The sequence below is a fragment of the Candoia aspera genome, chromosome 13 (genome assembly GCF_035149785.1).
Source record: "Candoia aspera isolate rCanAsp1 chromosome 13, rCanAsp1.hap2, whole genome shotgun sequence".
Classification (NCBI taxonomy): domain Eukaryota; kingdom Metazoa; phylum Chordata; class Lepidosauria; order Squamata; family Boidae; genus Candoia; species Candoia aspera.
The window spans coordinates 14,523,046-14,544,356 of NC_086165.1; the positions used below are offsets into that span (position 1 = coordinate 14,523,046).

The 21,311-nt window shown below is 39.1% G+C and overlaps 1 protein-coding gene across 1 annotated transcript in view; it reads right to left on the reverse strand.

Moving 5' to 3' along the window:
• AGBL1 (AGBL carboxypeptidase 1) overlaps positions 1–21,311 on the reverse strand; it is a 336,673-nt gene that overhangs the window by 290,193 nt on the left and 25,169 nt on the right. The window contains exons 6-9 of the mRNA XM_063314373.1: positions 15,154–15,191; positions 5,081–5,289; positions 1,432–1,591; positions 688–761 (exon numbers count right to left, since the gene is read on the reverse strand). Of these exons, the coding sequence (XP_063170443.1) occupies positions 688–761; positions 1,432–1,591; positions 5,081–5,289; positions 15,154–15,191 (481 nt within the window). The remainder of the gene's footprint in view (positions 1–687; positions 762–1,431; positions 1,592–5,080; positions 5,290–15,153; positions 15,192–21,311) is intronic.

The window sequence follows — 21,311 nt, forward strand, 5'->3', positions numbered from 1 at the left end:
TTCCTGAGCTTCCTAGATCTGGAGCCTGAACTTCCCAACATCTGGAGGGCCATGATTCTTGAATTGTACTTAAATAAACTCTTTTGGGGGGATGAAGGGAGGAAGAAAGGAACACATAAACATTTCACCATGTATTTCAACTCATACATGGTATTTTTTTACAGTAGTAGGGGTCATATATATCCACAATTATGAAGAACAGATGCCTACTGTTTTGCACTTTGATCTTGTATACATCCAAAAGCCAAACTTCAGGACCTTTAGCTCAACATTATTTATAGCGCAAATCTAGATATTTCTATAGCTAAATAAGATGTTTTTCAATGAATACCAAGATGATAGCCTTATCTATTTCAATGCATATCCCACTTTTGTTTCACCATGGATTTCAGAGCAACATATGCTTGGGCCCTGGGTTTCTCCCATCCAGACAAGAGCTAGACCCAAGACCAATGTATCTGAAATGTAGCAGTTACTATAATGGCTCTCCAGACTTTGGCCTGATCTGAATCTTGCTTCAGCAAGGCAGTTTAATGGCTGATTTGGGCTTTGAATATCTTTGCAGACATTCAGAGAGGAAAAAGAATCCCCACTGATATCTCCTCTGGTCTCTCATCTATTAAAGCAGAAGAATTAAGGCTTGGGTACTAAACCTGTGACAGGTTGCTACAAAACAGAGTCACTTACTTCCTCCTTATTCTCAGCATCTTCATTATCAAAGTCTTTCTCAATATCCTCCTCAGCATCTTCATCAAAATAATCTGCAAAGAAAAGACAACTAAGCCAAGAGTTGACAAGCAACTATTTTTTAAAATCTTTTGCTCAGATGACATAATTGCAGCAAGTTATTACTGATCCTGCAATTATGTCATCTGAACCTTGTCTTGTCTTGGCTCATGGTTTGGAGCTTCCACCATCCGGCCAAACTATAACAAGAAATGTCCTGCACATCAACACCCACCGTGCTGTATGAGTTTCTTAAATCTTGGCATTCTACTCCCCCCCCACCCCCAAAAAACTCAAAGCAGCCATACTGGACATGAGGGTGAAACCATCTCTCAAGACAATACTATTATCAGGCTAATGAAAAGCTTACAAAATAACATGCAAGTTTTCTTAGTTCCAAAAATGATTTAACTACTCCATTCCATCTTCCCTTCTTGGCTTGATTTTTAATTTTCCCTGCCACCACCCCACCCCACCCCACTTCTCCATCAGCGAGCATGTTGAGTATGCATGGCTTTGTTTGGGAGGAAGAGTCACCGCAAGGGTTCTGCTATTCCTTCTGAGTCACCCCAAATGCGCTGCTATTCCTTCATGGTGCCTGGGTGGTTTTACACTACATAAACATCAGCCCTCACAGCCTGAACATTGGGGACAGAGAGAATTCTATCCTTTAGCTTTTCTACTTGGGTCATTGTAACAATTTACCTTCAAGCCTGGGAAGTGAAGATTCCGTTCTCCCAGGAATGGGAAAGGAATAGGAACTGCTAACTGCAGCTGAAGGAAGGGGCGTCTTTGGATAGGTTTTCCTAAGGATCTGAGTCACTGTATTGACGATAGGGTCCAGATCCTTGCTAAACAGGCTGCCCTAAACAACAGCAAAAATGGACATTCAGATAATCACTCTCCTACTGCAATGTTCCCAAACTGACTATCCTCATAATTCATTCCTAGCAAGTACAGTCTTTAGCCAGTTTAGTTAAGGACTGCCAGAAAGAATGCTATTTGTGGGAAATCAGACTACTGTACAAGGTCTGGGTTGCTGATGTTTGGATAACCATTAGATGGCAGGGAAGAGACACATAAAACTCTTTACTACCATCTTGGGGTCACCCAGATTTTTGCAGACCAGTTTTTAGTGGAGAATCTTAAAGCCAGTAGTTGCTCTGAAAAGAAACAGCCAAATCTGTCTGGTGATATGGTGATTAAGGTGTTGGATTGGAAGGCTCAGAATCAAGGCTGCCCTCATCCATGGAAGCTCTCTGGGTCACGCTGGGCCAGGCACTCTGCCTCAGTTCAAATTCCATCATTGGGAGGTTATTGTGGGAAAAAACTGGAGGAAACAGTGCTAGGTATGCTACCTTGAGATCCAGGAGGAAAAATGAAATATAAATCATCAAATAAATAAATACCATGAGTTTCAATGAGGGGCTTTAGCTTTTCAAGGCACTATTGAACTATGCTGATCAGCATCCTCTTTCATCATTCAGGTGGACTAAAGTTGCTGAAACTTGTATTTCAGTAACATCAGAAAATAAAGCTATACATTTCCAATTGCCATGTTATGATATTCAGTTTTGATCAAGCACAAGTTCATTCTTATTATATCCTTATTCCATTCATTTTCATTAGTAAAGCCCATATCTAGGTAATGGATAAATCTATCCAACATCACATTGGATTTTGCTGACTACTAATTCCTTCCTGCTTCCTGTCTTCTCTTGTGGCTTAAGGTCTTGTGGCTTCTACTCAAAAGGTGTACCTTCACCTCTATATTATATGTACAGTTTCATATGTTTTTTAAAAAATAATATACCTGCAATATCACTCTGGATCAGATCACAACAAGGTTCTTTCTGGTGTGTTGGCTGAACTTTTGCAGATTGGTAAGCACTTTAGCTGCTCTTGGGGGGGAAAAACTAAGCAAGGTCAGACCTGGTATCTTCTTAGATGGAAAACTGCCTGGAAATACCAGGTCCATAGGCTGAATTGGGAAGTAAAAAAAACAAACAAACTGAAAGCAGCAGTGGTAAACCACTTCCATACTGTTACCAAGAAAACTATGTGAACTTGAAGTCCCCAGAAATCAACCTTGATGCAAGGGAGCCATTCTATTAAATTAATTTTAGTAAATATGATTATTTCCCATGTGTTTAATAACTATTCGATCACATTAACGATTACAACTTGGTGACCATTTTTAGAGGTCTGAAAGCCATCCATGTGGCTTTCAGGAGCACAAGCAGCAAAACTGTGCTACAGGTTTCTTGGTTGATAAATAGATGTTTAGTGCTGCTAAAAATAATATATTCAGTGTGCAGTGTGGTATTTATTCCAGGGGGAATTGACAGTCTCAAAACAAATGGGATGAGAAACCAATCACATTCTTATGTAGATGGTCATCACACAGCTTAGCAAGAAAGATATATGATAGCTGGGCTATTCAGTTTCTCCCTCTCTGGAGACCACGCTGTGAGAGCTAGCAGCAAAATTTCCAACACTACAAAATGCTACACTTTTAAAATGGAAAAAAAAATGTTCTGGTGATAGAGGTCATTTGGCTCTTGGGATAAAGCTTTTTAATTTGCTGGAAGTGCTGAGGTAGGTGCTTAGCTTAAAATCACATCATAACTATCATTCCAGGGTCCCCTTCATGCAGATTTCTTTGCCAGCTTTAGAGCCCTGAATTAACTCAGCTTGTTTGTGAAATGGAACCAATATAATAAAGATGCAATTTGCTAGCGTGACCAACTAAGGTTGTGCCTATTGCTTCGCCCCTCAATCCAAACTAGTCCAAGATGCAAAATCTGTAACAGGATTAAATATTTCAAGATTAACAAAAAGTTCTGGGGTCAAATTCATATTTACCAAACTCTCTCCATTTCGAAAGGGAGATGGAAAGAATTTGGTTTGGTTTGCATTTTCAAGCAAACAAATCTCACTCATATCTCTTGGACCATTATGTTAAAGTTTTCACTTCCCTGAATTTGGTGATGAAGTCTGTATATCTATTAAGGAAAGCTGCATAGGAAAATACTTATGTTTGAGGACATTGCATTCAAAATGGACATGCAAGAAAAAAATTCATTCCTAAAATAAATGTGAAATTTTACACTTCAAAAAAAAAAAAGTGCTTACCGAGGCAGAACTCAGATAGAAAAGGCTGACTAAATTATTTATCCATAATTCTAATAGGAAATGTTACATCATTTTGGGGCTTTTCTTTTAACTTGTACATTAAAACTGGATTACTGAATAAAGAAAATAAGGCTCAGCCTGAAATATATTGTTGACGACAAACTAATTTCTCTATTCAAGTTAGACTTTATGTTAATTTACAGCCACATTTCCAAAAGACAAAGAACATTGGGAACAAACTAGAATGTTTATGGAGGACAGATCTCTATTTGAAGGACTCTTGAACTTTCTGCTTGAGGGTGATTTCGAAAGACTACCTAATCCAAGACTACATTAAAGGTAAAAAACTGGAACAGCAGGGACCATGAATATAACCATCAACATTTCACCCCTGGCTACAAGCTTCTTTTGATCAGTCTGTCCAAGTTCAGTACTTCTATTTAAATACTAATAAATATGCAAAATCATTACACAATAATTGCACTAAAATACAGAAATCTACATTTTCTGCAGGGTGTATATGTTTTTAAGTGATGTATTTAATCTTTCAGACAATTTGTAAATGGCCACTGTGGACCAAGTCCAGAGAAGGTAAAATTTATGGAGTGCCTTGGCAACCACAGACTCCTAACTCACTAAAGCCATATTGTGTGTCTTACAATGTTGGTTGAATACAGACTGTAGATCAGTTTATCATTAAGGCAGAGAACTTTAACCATAGCCTGTAAGCCACATGTTTTGATATAAGTTAGTTTACCTAAATGTGGTCCATCTTGAAAAACTGAACCTAATTCCCAGTTCCACTAGCTGTTATTGATCTGTCAGGGACAACCACCTGAAGCAACCATTACCACAAACTATTCAAACAAGATTCTCTACTGCTCCAGTGCCTTCACCATCTACGAACAAATGGGGAGGAGGATTAATTGGGGTCATGAAGGGGAAAGAGGACAATCTCACTATTCACCATAGTGGGTGCCTCCAACCTAATAGGAAAAAAAATGGTGTCCCAATATGTTAAAGTGAAAAGAAGCCCAGGGCATGCAGGAGACAAGCCACCACAAAGGCAATAGGGAAATCTGACCTCAGCAGTAGAAGAAGTGGATCTATTGGTGGGGTGATTAACAATCATCTGGGACAACTGGTGGGACAGACCTCAACTATCTCTAATGCTAAGTTCAGGATGTTATACAAACATGGCCACTGAAAGTTTGCTTACCTGAGTTGTTCTGAAGAGAATCTCCATGCCATGAACAAGAAGGAAACTTTCTCTCCCAGAGCGGACATTGGTGATGTGCTTGAGACAAAGCAAAAGACCCCTCCGGATTAAAATGTAGTTATTGAAAGTGTCTCGATGATGCCAATCCTGATAGAGCTGAAGCAACTGACAAACATAGCCTCTGTGTACAGCTCGGCGACTGTTAGACTCTGAAAGCAAAGTGCAAGAAGATTGAGCAGCTACTGGAAATGTGTGCAGAAGGGTACAGTTCTATTATTAGAGATGGTAACTGTATGTTCAATCTGACATATGTGCACCATGTTAGAACCCCAGCAGAAGAATTCTATTTGCAATCTCCCTTTTTCACAGGAAACTTTTTAATGGTGGCCCATACTGCTTCCTCACTCAGAAAGCTTCACTAGGCATAAAATGTAAAGATGCCTTGAGCCAGGGTCAAGCCCATATCTGTGCAGTTTTCTTGGCAGCAGTACAGATGTGTATTGTCATTGCCTTCCTCCAAGATGGTTTTTCAAATTCCCAGTCTTGTCCATAACCCTAGAATTCTCTACCAGTCTGTCCTTCAGGTATTAACCAAAATGGATCTGCTTAGCTCCTGAACACAGACAGGTTCAACCAGAAGCTTCCCACAGCTGTACTTGTGCCTTTAAGTTTGTCCCAATCATCACAGGAGTTGGGACATTCATTAATGCCATGCTAAATAGCCAGTCAAGTGGTCATCTTTAGAAGAAAGGAGATGGAGGTGGCTTGTGCCATTCCAAACATGAACAAAAGATTCTCATTTTTAATATAACAACTGAACACAATTCCTGAGTAAGAAAAAGCAATCATCTTTTTCTCCCCAAAGGGTTTGGGGACAGATCTTTCCTTAATCTTTCATGAGTATTCCATAGAGGCAAAGCATTGGAAAAGTTGCACACAAATTATCATGTTTATGGATACTTCCATCACCTACAGAAAAGTACACAACCTGAGGTTCCTGAAAAACTTAAATTAAGTGTATATTTAGATTTGGTTCTAATTCCACCCATTTCTGCATCCTGAAATTACTCACTCTTGAAAGCATGGCACCCAGCATGCCAAGTGCAATCCTCAGCCAGAAGGATGTTGTACACCCAACATACAAGTACTTTTATTTCCCCTTCTCCCCCTTTGGCAAGAATCCAGAAGATCCTGGTCAATGACAGTGACAGCATGTGAGCAGAACTCAAAAACAAAGAAGACAATGTTTGCTTTGCAAATACTTAGAAAGGGATCCCTACTTCCATTTGCAAGCAGCTGTTTTGAAGGGCCATGACATCTCACATCTTGACATAACACATTGTTGTGAGCTGCCCAGAGTTGTGTTTTAAAATAGGTGGCCATCCAAATCAAATCAAATCAAATCAAATCAGATCAATAAATAAAGTTCCTGTGAAAGTCAGCAAGACTACAGGGCTGCTGTTTGGGTGCACATAATGTTATGATATGGTAATGATAGAAGAAATGGCAAAAATATCCTACGCTTAGCAACGCAGTACTGAAAGCACCAGGGAATGTTTGGGCTGGAGTACACAGTACTTTTGACAAAAGCAAAATAGATTTGGCTAATCTTAATAGAATTGCATGCTGAAATTCTGCAGTTCATAAAGTTCAACAGCTGCCTTAATTGACAGCATATCATATAGCTCAGCTAGGCCTGCATCCTCCAATGAAACAAAGCCTGCATTGCAGAAACATCCCAACCTCATAAGGGTCTTTTTTGTTGTTGTTGTTAAAGGTCAAACTCATCAAAAGCTGTCAGAAACCCAGTAATCAAAGAGAATAGTGAGCAAACGCATTCAAATAACAATCATGAAGAGCCATTCAGACTGTCTGGCTTTTGCTATATGTGTTCTCTACTTTTCTGGTCTCCGGCTCAAGATAACAGTATCTGATTGACCCACAGATACTAGCAAAGCCCTTGTCTCATTGAAGGGACAGGTTTAAGGCAAGTTCCATTAGTCAAACCTCAGTCTGCTTCAAAGAGAGCCACCAACGTTTATGATATAATTGTATCTGCCAAGATTAGTGGTCTTCATAACCATCTCCCCAAGGCTACAGAAGCATCCTTTTAAAAAAGGAAAGAAATGGGAATAATCTCTCTTTACCTTTCTTTTAAAAGGATCCCAGCACCCTCCTTTTTCACCTGGCTCATTCAAGGTGCTTTACATAGACAGGCTGTTTGGCCTTTAAACATTTGCTATCCATCTCTTTCTGATTTTCAATCATGTTGTACAACTGCTACCATTCCACTGCTACAATTTTGGAATCGTTGTAAGCTGTTTTTGGAACATGCCATGGGGAAAGGTGCACAGAAACGCTTTTAAATAATTAATCCACTTCTTAGTGAAAGCTCTTGCTGGGCCATAAGAAGTTTGTAAAACTTTCAATATTTCTCTTATATTGTATTAACAGAATAAACATTATACGGAGGAACCTGGCTAGGGTTGTGCTTGGCTCTATACTAGAGGGACACAATCTGTGGCCCAAAGCTACCAATGGTCCTATCAAAGCTTTAGATCAGTGTTTCTCAACCTTGACAACTTTAAGGTGTCTGGGGAATTCTGGGAGTTGAAGTCCACACATCTTAAAGTTGCTAAGATTGAGAAACACTGCTTTAGATTAACCAATAGAAGAGAGTATCTGTAGCTCAGTGTTGAACTCATTGGGTAATGAAACATCTACAAGCAAACAACCAAGCTCAGAGAGCACCAAGAACTCCACTTTAGATTAAATTTTCATAGGAAGGAAGGGAGAAATTATAAAATTACAATGAATAATGCTTAATTAAATCCAATCATTTTTCTTCCTGACCATACTCATTTTTTGGATTATGCTTCCAGGACACCACTCAGAATTCAACCATGTCCTTGGACCAACAATAACAACAACAAAATGTGCACCCTGCCCTAATGCACATTAAGCCAGGAGGATGAATGCAGAAAAAGCTAAATGACTCTGAAGCATAGTAGTTGCCACTCTTACCTAAATAATAATCAGAGAAGGCAAACTTTCTAGTATTGTTTTCAGGCCAGACTAGCCAAGCCAGGAATTTCATACTTCCTGTCAAACATAGTGGAGAATATCAGAAAATCATGTCCCCTTCCCTCATCCATTGGAAAGTCTGATACTCCAATACTCAATTCCAACCTGGATTTTCACTGAAGATGTTATATTCCCAGTGGAAATCTTTAAATCTTGTACCTTGTACTCATCTTCAGGGGATCCCAAAGAACTGTTGGCAATCAAGCAGCTAAGAAACGTGGATGCCCAGCTCTCTAAACTTGTTTTTCCCCAAGTATTTCCTATTTAGTATTATACTTAAAACTTAAATGGTTAAGTTATTGAACTAGAACTGGGGAGACCCAATTCAGCCCATCTTCAGTCATGGAAGCTCAGGGAGTGGCTTTGAGCCAATCATTCTCTCTCAGCCTAACCTGGCTCACAGGGTTTTTGTGGGGGATACAAAAACTAAATACACTGCTTTGAGCTCCTGAAGCTAAGCAGGATATAAATCTAGCAAATTAATAAAACAGTGTTCTGACTTCTCAATGGTCCCCTCAAACTTATACTTTGGAACTTAAGCCATGGATCCCCCTCTCAGCTGAATGAGAGGAAGGCACCAAGCATGACAGGTTGGCTTACAAATTTGGAAACAAGTGAAACTTGTTACTATACTGCAGGCACCCATGAAGTTGGAGTCTATCACTATTTAACTGCATCTCCTGCCTCTTATTTGCTTTGCTAAACTACATGCAGTTTTGCTCTGACCAAAGCATTTTACTTTCCAATGGTGGGTCAATGAGAATAGTCAGAAGGTAAAGCACCCAGCTAGCCTGTAGAATCAGCTTCTACAAACATTCATAATGGCTACCAATTTAGATAACTTTAAGAGAGTTTAGATAAATGTATGGAAAGGACTATTAATGGTTATTCATTTCAATGTCTTTACATTGGCCAACTTCACACACTTGTTGCTTATTCAGTAAAGCATGGCTAAAGCAAACAATGGTTTGGCAATATATCCTATTTCAGAAGCAATATGCCTGTCAATACCCATGGGAGACAGAAGCAGAAGCGTGCCATTGAGCTTATGCCCAGATTGTTAACTCACTACTGTGGAAACAGGACACTATCTTAGACCTATCTTTAGATTAATACAGCCAGAGTCTTCATATATCTTTTGCGAAATGTCTATTTAGCTAGGGTGTATACAGGATGCTTCAAAGCAAAAAATGAAGATGGGTTAAACCGGAGAAAATGTAGTCTTGATCAAATGTTGTCAGTTGTTATTTGGTTAGATGTTTTCAACATGACATTTCCCTCTTTCATACAGTTGTAATTTTGATGTGCTGAATTTCATTCTGTCTTTGTCTCCAGAAAAAAAAAAATACAGAAAAACACTATCTACAAAGAGTTTTATTGTTAAAGTTTTGAGCTGATCCTCTTTCTATTTGAAGCTCAGCTTCTCAACATCCATATACATTAGCATAGAAAGATTTGGATGAAAAAGATCAGATTAGACCTGAGCTATACACCTGCAGAACTGCACTACCGTTGTTCGCATTCTAATAACAGCTTAACATGAACAACAGCAAACCCTTGGAATATAATGCTATCTAAGAATCCTATCTGAATACCACAAATGATCAAAACATACTGACAGAATAGTATAGAATGACAGGAAGGAAGGACTGGGTTCATACTACTACTACTACTACTACTACTACTACTTCTTCTTCTTCCTCCTCCTCCTCCTCTTCCTCCTCTTCCTCCTCCTCCTCTTCCTCCTCTTCCTCCTCCTCCTCCTCTTCTTCTTCCTCCTCCTCCTCCTCTTCTTCTTCCTTCTCTTCCTCTTCCTCCTCCTCTTCCTCTTCTTCTTCACAAATCATTGTGATCTGGTTAATGTTAACATTAGCCATGGTTTTCAAATCCCAATGCCTGGGATCATACAACATGCTAAAACAAAACCAAATATATCCCATACTGGTTTAGTGGAATGTTGAAAAACCTTTCTTTGTCCATGAACCTTCACCATAATCACATTTCAAGACCTTCTCCAGGGAATAATTGTAAGTATAATATAACACAACTTCCATGTGAAATGGGGTTTACTAATGTTTTTGTGACTGCTCTAATATTAAGGGTATCATTCCATAATCAACAGGCTACATTGGCTCAAAGCAAGAAGTTTTTGCCATGACTTTTGGACAGTGACTGCCTCTTTTGATACCATTCAAGAGATTGCCATGTCCAGTTCCTCTAAATTGTTTGTTTTTCCCCCAAAAAGACAATGCAACTGGCTTCCCCCAGGCCACCTTTTTTCTGATACCATCAAGCAAAGGCTCTGAGATCAGCTTCTACAAGCTAATTACTTTTCAAGATGCACAGGTTTCTAATGCTGGGGAATGCTTCATAGTTGACAATGACAAATATGGCCAACATTAGATTAAAATAACTAGCTGATAAACAAATTACTCACTAAAAATAAATACTAGAGTAAGACTTTTGGAAGACTGGAATAGTTATGGTAAGAGCACCCCCATGTGGAGCCAAAAGAATCCAAGTTGTAAGAAAAAATAGGATTTGGGGTGTGGAGGAGGAGAAAAGCAAAGCAATAATATTTTAACTATATCCTAAAGAATTTGAATAAAATCAGTTCAAGGTTGTACCCTAATTTGCAAAAAATTGTAACCCTAACCCTGCTTCTTGGTGTAGAGTGCATCATGCTGTGTGCCATAGTCACAGGAGTGGAAATATCCTAGTGGGTGTCCTAGCCAAAACCAGACAAATTTGCTTCCTTTATTGAATTTGATAGGAAGGGAGACATTATGAAAAAGAGAGATACTGGCTATGGGACCAGGAGAGTAACATGAAGCTGTTCTTCCTGGACTTGGCCACTTCACACCAGAGGTGATTATTCTTTTGTTCCTATCAAAAACTTCTCAAACACAGAAAATGTAGAATTGAATGAATAGTTCCAGCCTAGCCTTTTCCTTAAAATGCTCAGATCTGAGGTACAAAGCAGAAGCTTAATATAGGAAAATATTCAAATAGGTGACCATTCAGTTGCAATTATCCTGCTCCATTAGAGATTCAGAAAGTTGACAGATGATGGCTCAAGTGAGAGGACATACAGTTAATAAGGTGGTTTTTTGAAGCACCTTTGTGAAATGAAAAGTTCAGCACCATGGAAAGTGCCACAAAGCTCTGGCCCTGAGATTCTGGACTTCAGAGCCATGACTTGCAATATTGCAAATCAAGTCAAGTCAAATCAAATCAAATCAAATCTTTATTACAGCCATAGATCAGCATGTGCAATACTGAAATTAATGTCAGAGACAAGCTACTTGATAAGAACATATGAGAAACAGTGATGGTTCAGATCACAGGCATCTCTAGTTTGTTACTTCATGGCAGACTGGCTAAATTCAGGATGCTCACAATCAGAAAATAATAGCAATTGCTCTCTTTTATTCTTGTTCATTGATATCTATCATATTCTGTCTTTCAGTCAAAAGGTAATTTGCAGACATCAGTGGTACTAGCCATTAATAGCCATACATTTATCCTACATCTTTGTAAAGCCATCTAAATTGATGCCTATTACTGCATCTAGTGGAACAGGCTTACAAAACTACATACACACAACCAACAGCAATCAGAGCAACTTAGGCAAAAGAGTTTTAGAAACTCGATCATTCTCCATCAAGTTATATTTCAAAAATAAAGATTTAAGGCTAAACCTCTTCATCAGGATTTTGGGAAATGTCCCAAATTGTACCCGATCTGATTTTTCTTTCATTATAACCATGGAAGGAGAAAAAATGCCTTAGAAAGAATCAGATCTTGGTGGACTTGAACCAGACAGTGACCTGGTTTACACAGTGTATTAAGCTGTGGTTTACTGAATAAACTGCAATTTAACTGTATGTTAAATGGAAATAGAACAAGTTACATTACATGGCTATGCAATATGTAAACCCAACTAGTCTTTACTCTGACTACTAGTAACTATCAGGAAAAGGCATTTTCCAATTTTGATGCCCAGGAATCAATGCAAGACTTTTGTGTTAATGCATGTGCTTTATCACCAAGCTGTGCTCCATGAATTCTGAGTTTGTTCACCAACTTCACATTATCACATTCATACTGATACCCCAACAAAGACATCCTGGTGCATACTATTTGTTCTTTGCCTCTTTTGGGCTTCCAGTTACCTTTTTCCAAGATTCAAAACTCCTGGAATACTGGCTAGCCTTCTTGATCAAGAATAGCAACATGAAACCTTGCTGTTTGACAACCAACTGCAGTATATACACAAATACACAAGCCCACACCCACAAAAAGGGAACAAAAGCAGAATTTCTTAATTTTCTACCACACATGCAGTAATTTCACTAATGTACTGTATGTCTGATCAAAGTGTAACACACAATGCTATGCCTACACAATTATTTCTGCTCCCATTATGTACCAAGCAGAGGTATACTGGCACTAAATCAGCAGAGTCTCCATGGAGATGCCAGATGTTGTGATCTGGAAGTGTCGAATGCTCTTCCTAGTTTAAAAAAGTAACTTTCCAAATACAGAGGGAATGGCTACAAAACTCCACTGATGTTAGTGTGTGTTTGTGTGTGTGTGTATTAAACCCTTAAAGCTACACACAGGTGGCAAGAGGTTTTATTTATTTATTTGCTTTTAAGAAAACTGGGAGGAAAGTATCATGCTGACTACTTAGTCCTAAATTAGACTGGGGCACCAAATAGTTAAAATAAATTACATTAAATTAGAAAATGAAGCAGGATGACAATTTGCATATTATCTAGGTTAGCTGTAGAGGTGAGGGCAATTGAAGCCAATATAAAAGAGAAGAAGTATAAGGTAAGAGAACAGTAATCTTCTCAACGAATGCCTCCTGCCAAAAAACTGGAAAAGGAGGACATTTCTCTTCTTCTCAGTAACACTATTCATCAAAACACTCCATTCTCATGGTTTTGCTTTAACGCTGCTTCGATAATGTCAGATCCCTGGAGCTGGCAAAAGAGAAGTTAAAAAAATTATCCCTTCCCATTGATTTCCTCTTTCTTAATGTCCAATGTTTCCATTCTGAAAGGCGAAGGCAGCACCAGAGTTGGCAGATTAAGATTTGAAGCCTGAATCAAGGTGTTTCCTCATTGTGATAATCTGACCTTTAAATGCAGGCGCCAGGTTAATGCTGGCATATGATTTGTGCTTGGAAGTTTGGGAACTTCCACCAGTGGGTTTCCAAGAGTAACATCTAGAACTCTGATTTTTCACACAAGCATTCAAATCCTGAACACTGTTCAAAGTCGGAAGTCACCTCTTTCTGTAACTTTTTTTTTTTAATTCTCTTGTGTTTCTCCACCTTTTTCGTTCCTTTTTTTCTTTTTCTTTTTTGGTTGCTGTTTTTCTGTAGTTTTTATCTTTGCTTGAAATTTAACAAAATTCTTATGAAAATCCTGAACACTCAGGAAAGAGGAGATGGTGTGCAAGTATTTGGGGCAGTGGAAAGGAAGGGCTCTCATGGGGGAGAGAGGAGAAGGACAGTACATTTGTCATCAGGAAGATTGTCTCCTATCAAGAGCCCTTTTTCTTAATCAAAGCTTTATTAAATTCTGATAATCAATGGCTCAGTTGTTTTGGGATGGGAGAAGGAGACGTAGAAGATGTAACACTGGCTTCAAGAACATGCCTTCTTTGTATGTGTGGGATTGTGTGAGGGCCTTTTCCATTTGGCAGATACTTTAAACACTGAATAAATACTGCTGCAACTGAGCATCACCACAACATAGCAATGTTCAGTGGTTAGCTTCTTTCTCCAAATGGAGGTTTTACTTCTCTGCCACCAGGAACCTTCCCTTCCCCAAAGAAACTAGGTGTATTCAAGTTTATTTCTAAGCCAAAATCCTGGTCTGCAAAGTGTCATCTCATCTCTCCTCGAAGTCACACTGATCCCATTAGGATAGTGCTGGCAACAGTGATGTGTGAGTCACAGGAAGAAGGAAGTCTATCTCTCCCTTCCCTTAGTGGGCTTGGCACTCTTCGCAGCATCATACTAGGACCAGAGGCTGAATCAACCTTAGAAAATGCATTTTTGTAAGGCAACTCATATTGAATGGTTCTTGGAGGATGGGGAGCCAACAGGCTTTCTCATCCAGGCTTTCCCAGCTTTGCGCCTCCAATTATTTGTGGATAACAACTCCAAGCAATCCCAATGGTTAAGGATTACTGGGGAAAGGGTTCTCCAGGTTAGAAGCTCTATTGGAAGATGCTAAAGAAAAACAACACTTCATAGAATTTACAGTTCATGTATGATTCAAAACAGAAGTCTGTTCAAAAGGGCGGTATATTGGTGCTGCTTACTCAATTCCATGTCCTAAGTTAACTATATTAACAGCACCATCCTTACTTACAACAAATGCTGCTGAGCCCCTGTATGCCCTATAGGCATTCTTGCAAATCAAAACAAAGGAAGATAAATCTCAGTGCTTGAGTTGGAATAAAAAAATAAGACATTTTAAGCAGATAACCTCCTGGAGGAGGGGAAAGAGCTAGAAGTGAGACCAAGAATTAAACTCAGTTTGCCTTCTGTCACAAGTGACTAGTCACAGCCACCATTTTGTGACATCAGGATCTCTAAATTGCAAGGATCTCTGCTGCCCTACATTGTTCTCCTAATCCAGAGGAAAACAGTTTGGTGGACATGAGAATGACTACATTATGAACCCTTAGAGATGGCACCAACAACCTGGCAACCTTCTTATTGTTTTTTTGTAATTTATGAACCCTAAAGTGGGGTAACCATAGTGTGACATGTCCAAAACACATGCACTCCACACTACATTTTCACAGTCTCAATGTCCTGTTGCAGTTTCAGAGGAGTGATACTAATTAGAATGAAGGAGGGAAGAGATAGAGAGACTTTAGGGAAATGAGAATGTTTCTATGTACACAGACAGCACAAGAAAAAGTGAATAGGGAGAAAAAGTGAGAAAGATAGAAAAGCTTACTTGATTTTAACAAAGCTGCCAGAGCTTCAACCGCTGCCCTAGGGAGAGAAAAGGAAAAAAAGGGAAAGATCATTTTCTTCCATAATTTCAGTAACCTTTGGCTTTCTAATCTCTCCTGTGGTCCCCCCCAGCTACTGCAAACTGATAGAAGATCTCCAAATAAAAGGTTTTATTTTGGCATTCCTACCAACTTGGAAGGCTTCATCTTTTGCGCTTGGTTCCATGAGACAATTAGCCCTGGAGCTTTGCATTAGTATTAGCTGATCTGCCCTGGGCAGTTTGTACAGTTATCCCAAATGTCAAGGTAATTTGAGCAATATTTTATTCTTGATAAGAGTGTCTTCAGATCTTCTCTCTCTCTCTCTCTCTCTCTCTCTTGCCATCTTTTACTGCTGGTTTGGCATTAATAGTCAGATCAAATCTAGGCTCGGCTATTAACTAATTTCCTGATGCTTCAGCCAGCTGTTGCATTCATAAATAACACTAAACTGGGATTTTTGAAATGGCCATTTTTTAAAGGCATCCAAGAAGTGCTGGACCTAGTAGAGTCGAAAAAGGGACCCCAGGGGCTCAGTGCCAGGATTAGTTTCCCATTCATCTCTTTTCCCTTCCCCATTCTTCATAAAGGAAGATTGCAGTGTGCTTTAAGTTCAGGCACATCACACCCAGTACTCTATTTTCATACTTCAAATTATTTTTTAGGCTCGCTTGTATCTAGAAGGAAGGAAGGAAATTAGTTTGCCCACAGTTAACTGAGAAACCTCCTTCCACAGGACAGTTAAAATCTGGAATTTCTTAAGTCATATCCTAATCTTGAAAATTATTGTGATTTTGAGAAACATGGGGAGAATTCTTTTTTCTGAATTTAAGTAACATCTGCCAGTGGAATTGGGGGAAGGGGGATGGTCAATACTGGCAAGATGGCAAATAGAGAGTTATGATGTGCACATTCAAAAGGTGGGGGGTGGGGTTGCACCATAGTGTTCCTTCTGGCATGTTTTGACCAACCCCAACTTTCCCATTCAAGGAATATACTTCAGTGGCAAGAATACCAAAGGTGAAATCCACAAACACTCAACCCACACTATCTATTTTTCCAGAGCAAACCACATACAAAGTTTTAAATGGTCAGGAGTCAACATCTTCAAACCTGGCATCTTCAAAGCCTCACTACAGTATAATCTCTTTATATTTCTAGCAGGTAGAAGTATCTAAGTAACTCTTTTGTGACTGTGGTCCTTCAAGTCAACTGTCAGCCTTACCAGACAGGAAACATGACCAGATAAGCTAATTCTACTTTATAGTAAAGCTACATTAACAGAATCTTGCAAGTCTGAAAGTACAATTCTCCCGCCCTCTCCTTTACAGCCTAAGAAACTAGGGAGGGTCCCTTCTGAGCCTTCTTTTCCCACCCATTATGCAGCTGTGGGCTATGCCTCCTCTTATCTCACCTTCCCTAGGCAGCATCTCATTGCCCAGTCTCCCAAGTTCTTTCCCACATACCATTACATCAACCCTCATTTCTGATGATGAAGTCTATGCAGTTTTCTTGGCAACATTTAAGAATTGGATTGTCACTACCTTGTTCCTAGAGCTGAGAGTGTACATCTGGTCCAAAATTACCCAGCTGGCTATTGTGCCTTATGTAAGATTAGAATTCATGGATTCCTGGCTTCTAATCCAATGCCTTTTACTGCTACAGCAAACTGGCTCCATCTGAGCTCAAAAGATAAGCAGGATTGGGCCTAACTAGAACTTGGATGGGAGACCACCAGAAAATCCCAGGGCTGTTCATTAGATGAGGATTGGAAAAAAATAATGGAGAATATGCATAGCTCAGGGTTGAAATGTTGGGATCTTTGTGTTCTCCAAGCTTTTCTTCTTGCAAATGTTTCCTTACCAAACTGGATAACATCATCAGTGCTTTGACATAAGAGTGGTGTTTTCTGGCTCTTTATGTAGGGCAGTTTTTCCTACCTGTTTTGTTGTAGTTTGTGAACCTGTTTCTGATTTGGCTTGATTGGCTGTATTGTTTCATCTCAGATTCTTCTTGATTGCACACCCAGCAATCAACATGCAAATAAGGGAGGACCAACACAACAGGCAAACAACTGTTTGCAAGAAAAAAACCAAGCTTCACAAACACCAAAATCCCAACAATGGATAAAATATCCCAGCAGTAGCTGGTAACAAACTTAGAGACCTACATCCTCATGTCCATGAAGTCACCTGGAATCAAACTCAGCTTCAAACGAATATACCTTTATGCTCTTTGTAAACAAAGCCTCTAATGATTCACATTAACTTTGGCACCAACCCAATTATCAAGCTGCCGCCAGATACAAATATGTCTTTGCCATTCAACCATTTTGTGTGTGTGTCAGAAGCACCTACCAAGGCACTTCTGTATTGAAAGGATTTGCCAATGACATCACCGTTGCCCGGGGGATGCCTAAGGGCACGCCTTTCATGTCCCTGTTATTTTCCCACTGAAGTCCACTCCACAGCCAAGAAGAACTGAGATTCTAGCACATCATTTCCTGCCAACATCTACTGTTTCACGGCTAGTGCTCCTTCCTTGTTTTACACACACAAGCACACATGAATGTTTTGGAGCCCTAGAAGCAAGCTAGTACCAAAGCATGTAAGAGCCAGCTGGGCTGATGCTTCGGTACTAGCAATATGCTGATTGAAAAACAGGAGTGTGACCACAGTCATTGGAGGAACAGCTGACAGCCAGATAGTTACCGAGAACTGGCCAATGCAATACTAACCAATCTGGGCATTGAGATGCCACCTGCTGGCACAACTATTAATAGAATATGTCAGCCTACATGCAGTAAACACTGAAATCCCTGTGCCCAGTGGAGATTATAAATGAGAAACAAGAGAGAGATAGGCAGCTTTAACAAAGAAGGGAGAAGAAAATTAGCACTTCACCACCACCCACTCCAAAGATGTTTCGCATTCACTGGAAGAAAACAAAACCACCAGCAATAGTGTTATTATTGTTATACCATATTTCATTGGTACAGGATGGTTTACCAAATAAAACCAACATTGTAAGAAAAGCAACAACATCGCTATCCAAAATCCAGCAGCTAGCTTAATGGAAGAGTATCCAATTCCCTGGTGCTAGAACAGCAAAATTAACCTTAAAAAGGGCAGATGTGTCATGTGCACTAACAACCCCCATTGATAATACAATTTAATAACCTCCATTCATAATCAAGAAAAGATGGCTCATTCCAGATCCTCTTCCTTCAATAGCCTCTTCCCAACATAATAAATACCACGTGGGCAGCCATACTGTCTTGGCAACACTCTAAAGCCAATTAAAACTTAGCCACAAACTCTTGAGAAGTTATCTAAACATTTAAATGTCCTTTCCAGATTTTGTAATCTAGATGCCTACAAGGTTGAAGATTTGAGGGAGGGGGCAAGGGGGCATTATTCTTTGGGTTGGAGAATGATTTCTCCTCTGACTTGAGGAGCCTCAAATATGAAGCTGTCTTCCTCTAAGAATTCCTCAGTCTTGTCTTCTTCCTGAAATAGAAAGTCTAAGGGTTGAAGGGCAATATAGCTGAATTCCATCTCCAGGCCATTTCCTTTCTAGAGATGTTTCTGGATAAAATGTCCTCAGTGAGGTTCTCTGCTCCTCAAGTCCCAAACCTGTTTCATGATTCTAGATTCCAAAGGACAGGCAATTTGATTGTTGATTTAGCACTACTGTTAAGTGGGAGAAGGAGGTGGAGGGATAATTGAGAAATGTATGGGGATGTTTGTGCAAGGGTGAGAAATATTAACAGAGAAAACAAAGTTCTGAAGCATAAGGGAAAGAGACCATATGCTAGAGGAATAGCCTTAACCTTTGATATGAGAAAAGACACATGGCAAAACTTCACACCCAAGTTTTGATTCATAGACCTTGTTAATGGCCTTCACATCAGTTTTCTGTATAAAATAGCCAAGTTTCCAGCCAGTCTTCTCACCCATTTTATAAAACAATTTGAAAAGAAGTGGGAAGGTGAGCACACAACATAGAAGCAAAAGTATACGTCAATGGAAACAATATAAAATCAGTATTGCCTAACATTCCCAAATTTGGGAGCTTTTGGATATATTGAATTACATCCCCCATGACAAATTTTAATCATTGAGGGCGTATGTTACTGATGGGATTAGAATATGTCTTACAAACATTGAATAAGTGATACTAAGCATTAAATCACAATTTTTCAAATTAAAAATTGCAAGAAACTGGGACAAAGAAGGGTAAGGTGCAAGCATATTAACATATATCTCATTCCCAGTCTAAATCTATTATTTATTGGCTTGAAATCTTCATGATGGAGAACTAGACCATGGGTCAGTTCAGTCCTAATGCCACCGTCCATCCAGAATGTACTCATATCCTGCATAATTGAGTAGATGGACTGGCCCATCTTATTAAAACTTCACAGGTTAGCTTGTTTTTGATCTAGTATCTTGTGGTGGTTTGTTTGTATCCATGATCTATGGCTTAAAAATATGTAAACTCAGCCAACTGTAGCATACTTGAAAAAACAAAGTTTACCAAAGCAATGGGATTTTTTTGTTTGTTTGGTTTTCCAATAATTGGCTCATTTATGGATCATTCCAAAATCTATTGTATTGTAAGTATTAGAGCAATGAAAACAGAGGAGAAACCTGTAGCAATCTGGCCACAGAGCTCTAAATAACAAAAGGCTTTTGAAGCATCTCCAAATTACTGACTGAATTGTGAACAAGGAAACAGATTGACAAATGCTGCTAGCAAATTGAATACACTCAAACTATGAACAGCAACAGTATGTAGGGAAATCCTCCATTGTTTTCCATGCCAAATGAAAATTGGATTATCTAGCAAGACTGGACAAGGACTGTAATAAAGAAAGAACACACTTTTATCTTCATAATGCCAAACCTAAGAGAACTTAAATCAAAATTCTTACACATCCTACATACTTTTTGCTTAGGGATTATCAGACCAGATTTCACACTTCAATTATCACAGTCTCATGCATTTCACCACAGTTGAATTCCTTAACATGCATATGTGTAAAATAAATGCACACTCTGCATATTAAATCCTGCAAAATTACTGGGTTGAGTTTTGCAGTATTTCAAGCTACCCTCCAATTTAATTTTCCAAACTCAGTTGAAGCATGCAGCCCGATTAGAAAGAAGCATGCAGAAGAGTATTCACAATGATTTCATTGTTTGAAATGGATGCTTTTTCCCAAGCCAATTAAAACACCTACTACTTCCTTTACACAAGAGGCTTGTGACTGAATTCAAGGGACTTCAATGTAAAAGTAAGTGAATAAAAGCTAAACTACACATCATCTTATAACATTGGCTGGGTAAGCCCTTTTCTGTTGCAAAGTTGCCTCAAGAGGTAGAACCCTGAAATAAACAAAGCAAAACAGTGTGCTTCCCACTCAGTCATTTTCCATGTAGGATCAGCTACTTCCCTATCTACTGTTAGAACCTTGTTAGCAAAATAAACATAATTCAAAAACAGTACCAAGAAAGGAATTTCAAAATTCTAGCAGGAGAAACACGTATTTTTGAAAGGGCTGACTAGCATATGCATACCCACAGAAATGGCAATCAGATGATGATGAACCAGAACTCCCAGCACTCCTGAGCACTGGGGATAACAGTGCTGGGTGATGTAAGGCAGTAATATCTGAAGGGCTAAAAATTCCGTACTAATTCTGAATCTAGCTTTAAGATCTAGTTTGGCTCTGAGGCTGAAACCCTATGCATTTACTCTGGGAATCATTTCCATCTAAGTCAGCAGCTGGATTTATACAATCCTAAGCCATTAACTCTTTTAACCCATGGTTGGCTGAATAAATCTCAATGGCTAAGTTCACACAACAAATTGAAGCAAAACCAAACCATTTAACACATATATGAGAATTCTTCACTGAGAATTTCTTTCCAATAAAAGTACCTCAATGCCATACTTTGGCTATGGAACTATACTCTGTAAATGCCTTCCTTCTTCAGTTGTACCACTTCAAATGTGCAGTTTAATCAACAAGGAAGAACCCAGTAATCTGAGACTCCAGTAATATATAAATTATTGTAATTGCTACGGTTAAATATACATATGGTTAACTATAAAA